Genomic DNA, 15,000 nt, shown 5'->3' on the forward strand with positions numbered 1-15,000 from the left:
TATTTTAAAAGTATGCTAAAGTGTACTTCTTTTTCACAAGGGTGTTCCGACATGTTTAGCATATTTATTTCTAATTATAAACCAGATTTGGTCACATATAATCACATAGGCAAACCCTATTTTTGCAATGCATTAAGTGTTAATGTGGAGATGTAAATGTGTCTACATAGACAGCACTTTTAAGACATCATGCACGTTCCAGATGACTGAAAACAACGCATTATTGTCTGGTTTCAGCGATATCTAAAGCATGCATCCATCATCGCTAAAGCAAGCAGAATGCATTCTGACAAGATCACAATTATTCATGAACTTCCTCAAAGTATTGAGAAAAGTTTCTTCCAGTAACGTTAACGTTCATTCAACGTTTTCCAGTGTTTACGTAATAATGTTTTCCAAACGCTGACACAAAAACGGTATCTATTCATCATTCACATTTTCTGCTTTACACACATTTTGCAATTCAAAATGGCACTTTTTAAACACACTGAACACGGTTCTCTGCATAACACACAACAACCTGACATAAAGTCACATGATTGCCATTTCAAAACACTGCCATTCAAAATGACACTCCATGAGCTGATTGGCCGACACATGTGTCACCTGACCAAACGCCTCAGTGCTTAATTGTTAAAGGAACACTCCACCGTTTTTTGAAATAGGGCTTATTCACCTTCTTTCCTACAGTTAGATAGGTGGGCAAATGCATTTTTGTCTCAGTGCATGCATTGTTTTAGTTTGACAGGGTCAGCGCTAGCTTAGCTTAGCATAATGAATGTAATCCTTTGTTGCCAGCTAGCATGTCCTGAGTAAAAGTAATATAAAAAAAATAAAAAACCCACCTAATTACTTCTTGTGGCCTGCATATTCACAACGAGTACAAATAGCGATGCAGATTAACACTAGGTGATTTCCTATGCAGATATTGACTTGGGACTATATTAGGGGGAAGCACAGGCGAAGCACTGCTACTTGGGCTCAGAGATATCACGCCCAAGTAGCAGTGCTTCGCCTGTGCTTCCCCCTAATATAGTCCTTAATATATAAGTCAATATCTGCCTAGGAAATCACCTAGTCTTAACTATTTGTACTTGTTGTGAATATGCAGGCCACAAGAAGTAATTAGGTGGGTTTTTTATATTTTTTATATTACTTTTACTCAGGACATGCTAGCTGGCAACAAAGGATTCCATTCATTACGCTAAGCTAAGCTAGCGCCGACCCTGTCAAACTAAAACAATGCATGCACTGAGACAAAAATGCATTTGCCCACCTATCTAACTGTAGGAAAGAAGGTGAATAAGCCCTATTTCAAAAAACGGTGGAGTGTTCCTTTAACACTTCAATCTTTTTCAGTTTACTGTTTTTTTGTGAGCATATTTTTGTTCAGTCCGATGTAAATATATTATAATATATTATTTTGCAGGATATATGAGGTATTTTGCAGTGTGTGGTTTTGTGAATTGTGTTGCGTATTTTGATAAAACCAGCCTAGTTTGCAAAACTGTGTGTTAGCAATTGGGTAAAAACTGTAAAAGTAACAATCTCATAATATTTGCAAAACTGAATGTTCCCTTAACCGTTTCATAACCAAGAAAACACGTTTTTAAAACATTTGAAAAAAACTGGAACATTCAGAAATAACGTTTTAATGGGAACTAAAGAGCATCTTTGTTAGCTGGGATGGTGGATGAGTGTTAGAGAAAAGATGATTGTAAATGTATTTCAATCATTATTGAGAAGTATAATGTTTGTGTATCTGCATATTAGAGCATTGCATCATTGGCTTGAGCAGCAGTCGAGTCTCTCTCGTGGCCTGTGTGTGTGTGTGTGTGTGTGTGTGTGTGTGTGTGTGTGTGTGTGAACAGTTCTGTTTAAAAGAGACGCACGCTTCAGCAAGAAACAGAGAAATGAGCTTCAGTCACTTCACAGAAATCAACTCGTTTTAGAAAAGAAATAGAGCTTGAGCGAGCAAACAAAGAGAGGGCAGACGGAGACTGACTGAAACACAGAACTGTTGTGTTAGTTGATGCAGCCAATTAATTATATTGCAAGCCATTTAGAAATCTATAAAAGAAGCATAAAGGGGTTGAGGCTGTTTGAGAAAGTGTAAGTATGGTATTAAAAAATGCAATACGTGTATTTCAACCGCTCTGGGCGTTGTTACGTTGGAGTCTTTTTTAAAAGGGAAGAGCTGTGTCTTAAAAAGGAGAAACGTGTAAATTATGCATTTCATTTTCTAGCCTCTCTTTTCTTCTCGCTCTTGCCTTTTGTTTTTGAGGGAGTGAAGAATTAGGGCTGCACATAAAAAGGCGTTTTGTTGCGTGTCTTACTCGAGCCTGAGGGGGCGCTGTCGAGGTGTGTGTGTGTGTGTGTGTGTGTTCACGTTAGTTCAGGTACAGGTTAAGCCTCGTTCTCATTAACATATAGTAACCAAAACGATCACAATTATCAATATCATCACGGTATTGTTCAAATGTGCTGGAAGTGTTCAGAAACTACACTGAAATCAAGACTTGTCGAAAACCAACAAACAGCATAAAATAACATAACAATAACAATAAAATGAGATTGTTTTGTTTGCATGAACATTAGAATAATAACACTATAAATGATGGCCGGATTTTAAACGAACAAGAAATACTGGTTGGATGACGTACAAATACAGTTTTGACAAAAAAAAGTTTATTGTAAAATGATAAACCTCACTTTTCAGGCCTATGAAATATGTTTTTTTTAAGGGATGGTTATATATATAACGATTATATGCGTCTGAAAGAAGAGTCATATACACCGAGGATGACTTGAGGGTGAGTAAATCATGGGCTAATTTTCATTTTTGGGTGAACTATCCCTTTAAATTTTGTTTTATTTTGACCAAATTTTGTGTTTTCTGTTGCAAGTTTTCTGAATTCCATTTTAATGGTTTAATTAAATGTTAATGATCAAAAAGCATGTCTAATGAATTTAATTCATAAAAACAACAATTTAAATAATAATCAGAAATTCTTGAGTATTTTAACAAAACATTAATTTAATTTATCTTTTAATCACAAACTTTTTTGTCAAACAAAGTGCTGCACAACAGAGATTTACAGTAAAATTAAAACATGGAAGAAAAATGTATAATTTGTTTTAATAATAATGTAGCCTATTATTATTATTATTAGTGTTAGTATTATTAGTACATTGAGACGTAGCTAAATTCTACTGTACAACAGTAATATATTTCTGTCACAAATTCTCCTAGTTAAACCAAACTTGTATTTTGACGGGTTGCCATGAAGACCTCTGAGTTTTTATTATAACTGGATTTTGTGATTCGTCCGCGTTTTCTGTATCGCGGTAATCATTTTCAACATGATAATGATAATCATAAATGTTTCTTAAGCATCAAATCAATCATCATATTAGAATGATTTGTGAAGGATCATGTGACACTGAAGACTGGAGTAATGATGCTGAAAATTCAGCTTTGATCACAGGAATAAATTACACTTTACTGTATATTCACATAGAAAACAGTTATTTTAAATTGTAATAATATTTGACTGTTTTTACTGTATTTTTGGTCAAATAAATGCAGCTTTGGTGAGCAAAGACCTCAAACTTTTCAATGGTAATGTACATTTTGGTTAAATTAGATATTTTATGATATATGATATTATGTCAGGACTAAACCTGTGATGCTGAAAAACACTGTCTAGATAGGCAGCACTAGTGTCAGCCACACATCTAGTGATGATGAACTGATTTATTTCAGCATTTACACTGATTTTCTTAAAGGCACACGGCGACTTTTTGGGACTTTATCTTATTCACCGTATCCCCCAGAGTTAGATGAGTCCACACACACCCTTCTCATCTCCGTGTGTGCCGTAACTCTGTCTGACGCACCCACCGCTAGCCTAGCTTAGCACAAAGACTGGAGGTAAATGGCTCCAGCTAGCATACTGCTCCCAATTAGAGACAAAATAACCCAAAATTGTTCTATTTACATGTTGTGATTTGTATAGTCACAGCGTGTACAAATAACAAGGTCACATGAGACAGACATCTTCTAACCGTATACATACTGGGAACTATATTCTCAGAAGGCGAAGCACTGCTACTTGGGCGGAGTGATTTGCTCGCAGCGTCTGAGAAGCCCCGTGAGAAGCAGAGAGTTCGCTCAGAGTTGGAGAATATAGTTCCCAGTATGTATACGGTTAGAAGATGGCTGTGTCTCATGTGACCTTGTTATTTGTACACGCTGTGACTATACACATCACAACATGTAAATGGAAAAATGTTGGCGTTATTGTGTCTCTTATTGGGAGCAGTATGCTAGCTGGAGCCATTTACCTCCAGTCTTTGTGCTAAGCTAGGCTAGTGGTGTGTGCGTCAGACAGAGTTACGGCACGGAGATGAGAAGGCTATGTGTGGACTCATCTAACTCTGGGGGATACGGAGAATAAGCTAAAGTCCCAAAAAGTCGCGGCGTGTTCCTTTAAATCCGCCCACGTAAAGACTAAGCAGAAGAAACGTGACGCTCCTCATGCAGGAATAAAGCGTCCTGAACGCTGTCTGGAGCAGATAAGAGCAGCACACCAGTAAACATCCACAGTAGACGTCTTTACCTGCACTGAGTTCAGTCTGCAGTATCCGTTCAGCGGGAAGCGGATGACGTGCGTCGGGTCCTGGTTCCAGCCAGCGTTGACCGAGTTACACATGACGTCGCCGGTCTCGGGGAAGACCTCCTCGATGAGCACCTTCTCCCCGCTGAGGGCGATGCGCTCGCCGAGGTCAGGGGTCACGCGCACCACCAGGCAGTCGCAGGGTTGAGCCAGGCGTCTCTGCTCCCGGTCCTGCTTCCAGCGCTCCAGCTCCTTGATCATCGGAGACAGCTGGTAATATCGCGCCTCCTCGTACAGGAGGTGGAATTCCTGAGCAGAGACGTTAAACATTAGAACATAATTCAAAATCTCGACATTTTAGACCTAAACATCCTCACTTTAAACAAGATGTATTTACTTGAGAAGCATTTTTTTTACAATTTATATATATATATATATATATGAAGAGTTCAGATGCAAAAGCCTCTAAGTGCCATCTGAAATTTTCTTCTAGAATGATCATTTTTATCAAGCTTGTATATTTAAGTTCAGTAATTTCACTTAAATGGCAATCAAAATTACCTATTAATTGTCATTTAAGTGAAATTACTTCATTTACAACCTCAAATAAATGCTGTTTTTTTTTGTTTGTTTTTACAATTCATCATAGAATCCTGAAAACACAGTTTCCACCAAAATATAAAGCAGCAGCACAACTGTTTTCAACACTGATAATAATCATAAATGTTTCTTGAGCATCAAATCATCATATTAGAGTGATTTCTGAAGGATCATGTGACACTGAAGACTGGAGTAATGATGCTGGAAATTCAGCTTTGATCACAGGAATAAATTACACTTTACTATATATTCATATAGAAAACAGCTGTTTTAAATTGTAATAATATTTCACATTTTGACTACACACACACACATGCGCACACACACACACGTACAAAGAGATGTGATGAAACAGCCGTTTTTGGTGGAAATAATTATTCACAAAAGAGGGAAATGTGAATGATCTCCAACAGGTGCAGGATCAAAACTGAGGATAAGATACAGATATTGTTCATAAATAACAATAATAATAGTGTTGCTGTTGAACGGGTTCAGGTCGCATCCGTAGAATGAACGACAATAAATAACGCACACAAAATGCAGTCAAATTCTAGGTTAAAAATACAAAATAATTATTCTTAAAGATTATTATACTGTCTTTTCAGTGGACAATACACACATAAAAGACGTCTACGCAAATATTCAAGTTTATTATTCAGAAATGAAATTTTAACTATGAGCGATAGTGATGCTATTATGCTATTACCTCAAACGCCACTACATAATAACTACACTACCACTACACTACCACTACTATAAGTTAAAATATAAAAAATATTTATTTTAAAGAGATAATTATACTCTGTTCAATGTATGTTTATGCTTTCTAAATAGTCACTAACTATGAGCAAAGGTGATGCTATTCCTGCAAACGCCACTGATTAATAAAAAAAAACAAATAAGTACATAAATAAAACCCAGCGATCCTCAAGTTTAGTATTTAGAAATGTAATAGTTTTAATAGCAATAGTGATGCTATTACCTCAAACGCAACTACCCTTCTAAGTTAAAATATATAAAATAATTATTTTAAAAAGGAGATAACTATACTTTTCAATAGATGTTTATGCTTTCTAAATAAAATACAGTCACCAACTATGAGCAAAGGTGATGCTATTCCTGCAAACGCCACTAATAAATAAAAAACGATTAAGTACATAAATAAAAGGCAGTAAATGAATGAATGTTTAAAAGCGGTGTGTTTGGGGTGCGGGGGGCATGTGTTGCTCAGAGGGGCATCAGAGGGGCATCAGCGCGGCCCGCGGGTCACAGTCGAGACGTTTGGCAGGATCTCATGTGCTCGTTGGAGCCCGTCAGTGAACGACCTCGAGGCTTCAGCGTTTCTTTATCCAGGCAGACAACAGCAGACTGCCAAACTCTCTCTCTCTCTCTCTCTCTCTCTCTCTCTCTCTCTCTCTCTCTCTCTCTCTCTCTCCCGCTCTATCTCTCTCGCCCACTCTCTCTCTGTCTCTCTGTCTCTCTCTCTCTCTCTCTCTCTCTCTCTCTCTCTCTCTCTCTCTCCACTCTATCTCTCTCGCCCACTCTCTCTCTCTCACCCGCTCTCTCTCTCTCTCTCTTCCTCACGGGGATCTTGCCAGGGCTTTTTTTGCCCCTTTCAGTTTTTCCTTAATTTCCCACAAGTCCAGATGGTACTATTCTTCCTCGTCTCTCCATCACGGGAGGAGCTGAGGTGTGGAAATGATTGGAGTTCATCTGAGGATATGGTTTTGTGTGCAGAGTAATCTGCATAAAGATTAATATAAACAGTCATGAACTGCACACAGCCTGAATGGAAACTGATTGTATTCGCAGGTTTCTCTGCAGAAAACAGACAGTGAAGGATCAGCCGTTTGACACGGTAATAATAGTCTTGTTTATATCGTTGCATAATGCAAACTACATTTTCACGCAGCTCTATAAAGTCAGATATATTAACTTCACCTATACACAGAAAAATCACATAAGCAGATGAGATTTGCTATATTGAATTAATTGCTTTGATACTGTCACCAAATATAAACCATATTATCACAGAGATCTGTGTATAAAGTTGGATGTAGAAGTATCATCTGCAAACACACAGTATACCTGTGTAAAGCAATATAGCCTATATTCTATATAGCAAATCTCAAATGCCTGATCGCTTGTATCGTCACGATAACTATATTATCACACAGATCTAATCTGCTAAACGCAGCTGTAAGGCATGAAGAGTTTAAGATATTATAAACATTAACATCATTATTTGCTGTAAAAGCACTAAACGCATACATTTGAAAATTTGACTATTATAAAACACGGCAATCAGTTTCGCCTGGAACATTTCAGCACTAATCCAAGCAGAAAATACTTTCAAAATTACACGCAATCCATTGCAATATAAGCTTTAAAAAATAACTTTAGATAATCATTGCAAGTGGACATTATAAGGGGAAAATGTACATGAAAGTATATTAGCTGGGACACATCTCTAACCTCCATACATGGATGCTTCAAGCTTAAGCACTATATATATATATATATATATATATATATATATATATAAAATTAGAGTATTATAAAACAGGGCAATAATTGTTTACATGGCACATTTCAGCATTAATCTAAGCAGAAAATGCTCGAAATTGCAATATAAGCTTTAAAAAATAACTTTACATTGTTCGAAATCATTGCAAGAGGACATTATAAAGGGAAAAATGCACATGAAAGTATATATAGCTTTAGCTGGGACACGTTTCTAACCTCTATACATGGATGCTTCAAGTTTAAGCACTATATATATATATATATATATAAATATATATAAAAATTTGACTATTTTAAAACAGGGCAATCATTAATCTAAGCAGAAAATGCTCGAATTGCAATATAAGCTTTAAAAAATAACTTTACATTGTTCGAAATCATTGCAAGAGGACATTATAAATGGAAAAATGCACAATCAGTTTCGCCTGGAACATTTCAGCACTAATCCAAGCAGAAAATATTTTCAAAATTACATGCAATCCATTGCAATATAAGCTTTAAAAAAATAACTTTAAATAATTATTGCAAGTGGTCTGGACATTATAAGGGGAAAATGTACATGAAAGTATATATAACTGGTCAAGACACGTCTCTAACCTCCATACATTTATGGTTATTCAATATAAGTGTAAAAAAAAAAAAACATTTTCCATAGTTTAAAATCACTGTAATTAGACATTATAATGGAAAAATGTATATGAAAGTATATATAGCTTTAGCTGGGACACGTCTCTAACCTCCATACATGGATGCTTCAAGCTTAAGCACTATATATATATATATATATATATATAAATTAGACTATTTTAAAACAGGGCAATCATTAATCTAAGCAGAAAATGCTCGAATTGCAATATAAGCTTTAAAAATGAACTTTACATTGTTCGAAATCATTGCAAGAGGACATTATAAAGGGAAAAATGCACATGAAAGTATCTCTAACTTTGGATGGGACACGTCTCTAACCTCTTTTCTTTTCGCGCATGTCTTTTTTCTTTTCTTTCGCCCTTCACACTGCGGATGACAACACGCATGCGGTGCATCAGCGCTGGAGGGAGCGAGGGAACGGTACGGTATTAAAGAAGCTCCGCATGCGCCTGGATCTCTGTTTTCAACAGGACTCGTTCTCTAACGCTCTTCCTACGGTCGAGCAACACGATGGAGAGATACGAGAGAGGTGAAGAAAGAGACACGATTTCGCTAGCCTGAATTCCCATGTTCAGGCGATCCGACAGGCCTGTTGTGATCCAAAATAATGATCTTACTCGATTGCCCATCGGCAAGACAACATCTCACAGACAGAGAGAGAGAGATAGAGAGAGATATTCCCCCGATTCCATCTAATACGTATAAGAGATGACCATTTCTCTTTGATTCTTGTCAAGCACATGCTGATGTAGAGGTCAGATCCGTCACACAAACCTTGGAATCAAAACCGACTCTTTACCGTCTTGCTCATCGGATTTATCACGAACGATTCGTGTTATTCTGAAAGCAAGTCATGTTTTATAATCGCTGCTAGTGGTCACAAACAAAACAAGATCAGTTATTGACTCGAGCAGCTTGACAACAGATAATCTCTGCTGCTTTTCTCCCTGATAGATGCAAAGCATATTCCACGTTCACATTGATTTAGCGAAGCGCAGGCGACCGCGGGCCATGACAGTCACGATGCCTCACGGATACGCTTTACATCGCTCGCATTTCACACACATTGATCATCAGATCAAACCAGTCCAAACGGGGTTCTTTGTCCAACTCGAGAGAGAACAACAAAGCGAATCCAGATCAAGATTAGAAGACATCACATTTCTGTGTGTTTGGAAATGAGAGTTCATCCGTGAGGATAAATGTGACGCATTGTTTCAAAGCGGCTTTACATTAAATGCTATGTATTGTGAAAAGCACTATGCAAATAGACTTTTGAACTGAATATGCCATATGCAGTTATTCATAATGAATACATATCAATTCAAGTCATTTCTGTGGTCCAGATATATGAACGTAATTCGCTCATACAGGGAAAACACTGTGCAATGTGACACAATCACAGCCAATCAGAACATATTTGATACTTGTATATATATATATATATATGTCTATTTTGGTCCAATAATATTGCACTATGGCCAAACAGAACAGAAATAAAAGCCAAGAAACTAAAAATATTCATGCAGGACAAAACAAAACCTCAATATTGCACGAAAGAGCTGTTATTACTAGTCCTTTTTTTAAGCTCTTGATGCAAGTATGTGAACACACATTTATTTAGATATGCTACTCAAATGTTGTGCATCACTGCCATTTGCAATGCTCAGTACTGCCACAGGTGGCGCTATAGCGGACACTAGCAGCTGTCTTCTTCTACAGTCTGCTTTCTCATTTCAGACTAAATGTGCAGTATACAAACAAGAGCGAGTTAAGGGAGAGCAAAGCCACAACTGAGATCTCTTTAATGTCTCGGAAAGCAACGAGACTAAACGAAGATCTAATAGCGATCTGTATTGTATCCCAACATGCAAAGTATCGACCTTCCATTTCCATGTGATGAATGAATCTATATCAACAATGATTTTCAAACATATCGTCACCTTCCTAAAATAATTGCCTAAGTCATTTTTTTGCAAAATTTTTGGTTGCATAAGTCATCTCCTCATGACGCTGGCCACCTCTGGTAAAGTCGCCCACATCCTCAGTCGAACAGATCATGCAATTCTACCTCTGTAGTAAAATGGCCTATGTCAAGAGTGTGACTTAGGCCGTTTTATTTCGCCTAACTCAAAAGACAATAGCCGCGTTTTCATTACCCTTTAAATTGCGCAAATTGAAATTGCGAAGTGAAAATACGCCCAATGGAAACGTAATTTTCGCAAAAACTCCCATTTATCGCCAAAAAAGTTTTCCCGCTCGCATGAGGAGGTTTTTCAGGCAATTCGAAAAAGAAATATTTCGCAAAACTGCAATGGAAACAGTTTTTGCGCATTTACAGTCACCTGACGTAGACGACGCGGTGTGTTTGGACAGAATACGAGACAGAGTTCTTTAATAAATTCATATAAGACAACAGAATTACAGGAATAATGGATTTTAAACCTCAAAGAAATGCCACAATCAAGACCTCGAAGCAGATCTGAGGGAGAAACACCCAGAAACACCTCACATGTGCCACTCACGAGTATAATAAGGGTCGTTCCTTACCATTAATGCTTGGAAAACACACATACATCTCCTTAGATTAATAATAATGGCAAGTGCAGTGGCTGGGATGTAGTACATAAACCTCCATTTTGGAATGATTTTACTGATCGCGAGAGGAAAAAATAAAGTTTTAGTCGCATAACATCGGTTAATGGAAACGCCGTCATTTCGCAATAGTTTTTTGGCGACATTTAGAAAAAAATAAAAAAATCGCAAACGTTTTGCGCAAATCTGTAATGGAAACGCGCCTAATGAGACTTAGGCAATTTTACAAGCTTTCCAAGATGGCAGCTGCATCAAGAAGAACGAAGATCTACTCAACCTCTGAAGTTGGGTTCAGTTTTTTTGTGTTTTCTGAGAAACCTGAAAAAATTACTTGGCCAATTATTTTAGGAAGGTGACGATATACAACTGGATTAAAAATGCAAATAATTGATTATATATTCCCCCCCCCAAAATTCCACAATTATAACTTTTGAAATTGATATAATGCATGTGACAAGATCATGGCATGCTGCATACTGTTTCACATACTACTTTGTTTAATAGTAAGCAGTGTGCAGTGTTTACTGTAGTACACTACATGCATTCTATTGCAAACGGCCAGTGAATCTGGATTTTTCCAGAAGAAACATGCTTCATCCTTGGTTTTAATACCTTAAAGTCATCCGGCAGGAGCAGTTTGCAGGTTCTCAGGAAGCTGAGGATATAGCGGAAGATCTCTCCGTCTCTGTCGATGAAGTAATGCTGCTTTAAACTGTCCAGAACGATCGGCTCGGTTCCGTTAAACAGCCTGCTGATCCTGAAAATTAACACACACACACACACACACACATACACAGTTAATGGAGCGAGGCCAGCCTCCTTTAAATGCATGAAACAATTAGCATTTATTTTTCAATTTTATTAGTGCCCGGCCAAAAACGTATTAGCGCTCGGATCTGAAACAAGAGGCTTTAGGCAGATTTCAGTGGCTGAGAAAAGCGTTTCAAGTCCTTCTCTACAGTGAGATTAATACAGAGCTGAAAACCCTTCAGTGTCTGATCATCTCTACTGTCACAAGCCAGTTAAATAACTCCCACATAATACATGACGTCAGGAAGCACTATTGAAATAAAGCAGGACAGTCATAAAAGCCTGTGATGCTTATTTGCATTAATGGAAGGGCTTTGTTAAAATCACTATGAGTAAAAGCAATGAGTGACTTGGTAAACTCCAGTAATGATGTTTGAGGGATGCAGCTGAAAGTTTCCTTTGCAACAAATCCTGAAGATTAAAAACCCCTTGTGACTGAAAGTCTGGCCACTTTTGTGATCTAAAAACCACTGGAATGAGAACCGTATTCATTATCGAGAAAACACAGCTAATAAAAATATGTTAAAAGAATGTTCTCATTCTCAATAAGTTATGAAAAAAATATTTCTGAATGTTCTCTGAACATTTGAAAACATCCTTTTTTTTTTTTCTTTTTTTTTTTTTTACGGTATTTCTTGGTTATGCAAACGTTAAAGAAACATTCCATTTTATCATTCTTCAAACATTATGGGATTGTTACTTTTGAACGTTGAACATTCTGAACATTCTAAAACTGTAACATTTAAAAAACATATAAGATAAAGGTCCAGCTAAAACATTTCAGAAAAAGCACTCCTTTAGCAATGTATTAATAACGTTACGTTTTTGATCTAACGTTTTAAGAACATTAAAGTAACTTTGAACGAACGTTCCCTGTTAGCTGGGATTTTAGTGATGGAAGAAGAAAAGAGATGGAAACAGAATCCTTCATTATGATCATCTCTCTACATCTCTCTTCTTCACTTCTTGCTTTAGTTTTTCTCCATCTTTGTACTTTTCTTAGTTACAGTCTCCCAAAAACATCTTGGGAATTTGCATCACACTTAAATAAATATGGATTTTGTCATTTATAAAAATGAAAGATAACAGAAGCGCACTTGCAAGCAAAAGTTTTTCACCCAAAAAAAGAAAAAAAAGAAAAGAAAACAAGATAAAATGAAAGGTTCCCAAAGGTGGTTTTCACAGCAAAAAAACTTTACTAACATTTTATGTGTCCATCACCAGATAAAAAGAGCAAACGTTTCTAATACATTATAACACATTCTACTATATTTCACTTTTTGAGATAAAGCTGGATTTGAAATCATACACTATGAAATCATAGAATAAAAAAGGATCTTCTTAATAGACAAATATGTTAATAATATCAGTTAACTGCAACCATTAAAAGCTTTTTTTATTTTATACTTTGTTGCTTATTAGAGTCAAATGATAGTTAGGATGCTCCCTATGTAGACAGCTCACTAGGTTTGAGTGTCCATCTAAACATTTTCAATACATTAAAACACATTCTCCTACTAAATCTACTAACATCAAACATCGGTATCACTTTACAATAAGGTTCACTAGTTAAAATTAGTAAATGTATGAACTAACAATGAGCAATACATTAGTTACAGTATTTATTCATCTTTGTTAATATCAGTTAATAAAAATCCAGCTGTTCATTGTTTGTTCATGTTAGTTGCATTAACTAATGTTAACAAATACAACCTTTGATTCTAATAACGTATTAGTAAACGTTGAATGAAATGAATATAAACTATTATTAATTAATGATGAACTTTATTGTAAAGTGTTTTAAACATCTTGATACTGCTTGACACCCAGACGCCTCAGTCCGCCGGATACCTGTCCACATCTCCCTCTCTCTGCATGTATAGTTCATTTCTCTCTCTGAACTCTGATAGGATCAGCATTTCCTTCCGTTCCTGAGCCGAGCCGATGCAATCTCCTCTTTAATCATCCCTACAGTTCCTGGATCAGCTGACGGCTCTCCAGAACCACAAAGAGAAATCCCACAGCCTCGTCAAAGCCCAGCAGACGTTTACAGTCGAGCGACGGCTGTTGACTCAGCGTCAGTGATTTACCAACACAAACACACTTCATTGAGCTCAGGTGTGTGTGTGTGTGTACTGTCCTTCATAACGTGGACCGTCTCTTCCTTTAATGCAACGGTGTGATTCATACACTCTTCCACGCAAGTCTCGTCACCTTATGCACTTTCCAAAGCTCTTGTTTTCCCTGTTGTTTCCCTCTCTCTTTCTCTCTCTCTCTCTCTTTTCCCCCCCTTTGGAAATCGATGCAAAATGCTTTATAAAAAACCAATACTCATCTCCCTGTATCGCCCGCGGCCGTCCTTTCTCATATGGTCTTGCAATTCTTCCAGCTAGAATTTCACCATGCCCCTCCAGGCAAACACTGTTTTTCATCTGCACTTTTTTTAAAAAGCAATTAAAATGCTGCCTGTTTTTCTTTTCTTCCTCCTCTCCCCCCACCCGTCTCTCTCTCTCTCTCTGGCTCGGTTCACACAGCGGGGAATACGGTTGTCAGACTCATTCAGAGCAGTAAATACGCTTCTGTTCACACACTTTGACTATGACGGCGAGAGATAAACGATTTCTAGAACCAGAGACGCTGAATTTTGCGAGATGTGGGACGTCATATGGAGGCGATTCTTCAATCTGAGGCACTTTTGACTGTTTGAAATCTTGACAAATGAAACTTCTTCAACCTATGAGTTATCTGTGTTGAAATATTTATCACATGTTCTGAATAAAGATCTGGCCTTGATCAACCTTCAGCTGGATTTGAGTATCAGAGTGCTGATGATTTTTTTCCAGTTTTTTTTTTTTATAAAAAAAAATTGGATTTGGAAGTTAGCTAGCACTCGGTTAACTCTGAAATCATTAAAAAATATATATATCTTATATCTTTTTAATTTAAAACAAATCTATTTTTATAATTTCAGTTAACTGAAGTCTTTTTTTTTTGTGTGTAAATTTAAAAAAACATTTATAATGATTTCAGTCAACAGACTGCTAGCTAGTTAACTGAAATCATAAGAATAAAAAACGATATTTAATAAAAAAATCTATTTATTTATTTCAGAGTTCACTGAAAGTCTTAAATATATATATATTTTTGTAAAAAAAAAAAAAAAAAAAAAAACATTTATAATGATTTCAGTCAACAGACTTCT

At 36.7% G+C, this 15,000-nt stretch overlaps 1 protein-coding gene across 3 annotated transcripts in view; it reads right to left on the minus strand.

Moving 5' to 3' along the window:
• Positions 1-15,000, minus strand: part of kctd15b (potassium channel tetramerization domain containing 15b) — a 27,929-nt gene that overhangs the window by 4,689 nt on the left and 8,240 nt on the right. For all 3 annotated transcript variants that reach the window (XM_084409395.1, XM_084409394.1, XM_084409393.1), the window contains 2 exons: positions 11,601-11,745; positions 4,623-4,928 (listed from right to left, as the gene is read on the minus strand). In XM_084409395.1, coding sequence (XP_084265521.1) covers positions 4,623-4,928; positions 11,601-11,745 — 451 coding nt within the window. The remainder of the gene's footprint in view (positions 1-4,622; positions 4,929-11,600; positions 11,746-15,000) is intronic.

Source organism: Rutilus rutilus, assembly GCF_951802725.1.
Source record: "Rutilus rutilus genome assembly, chromosome: 5".
Lineage (NCBI taxonomy): Eukaryota > Metazoa > Chordata > Actinopteri > Cypriniformes > Leuciscidae > Rutilus > Rutilus rutilus.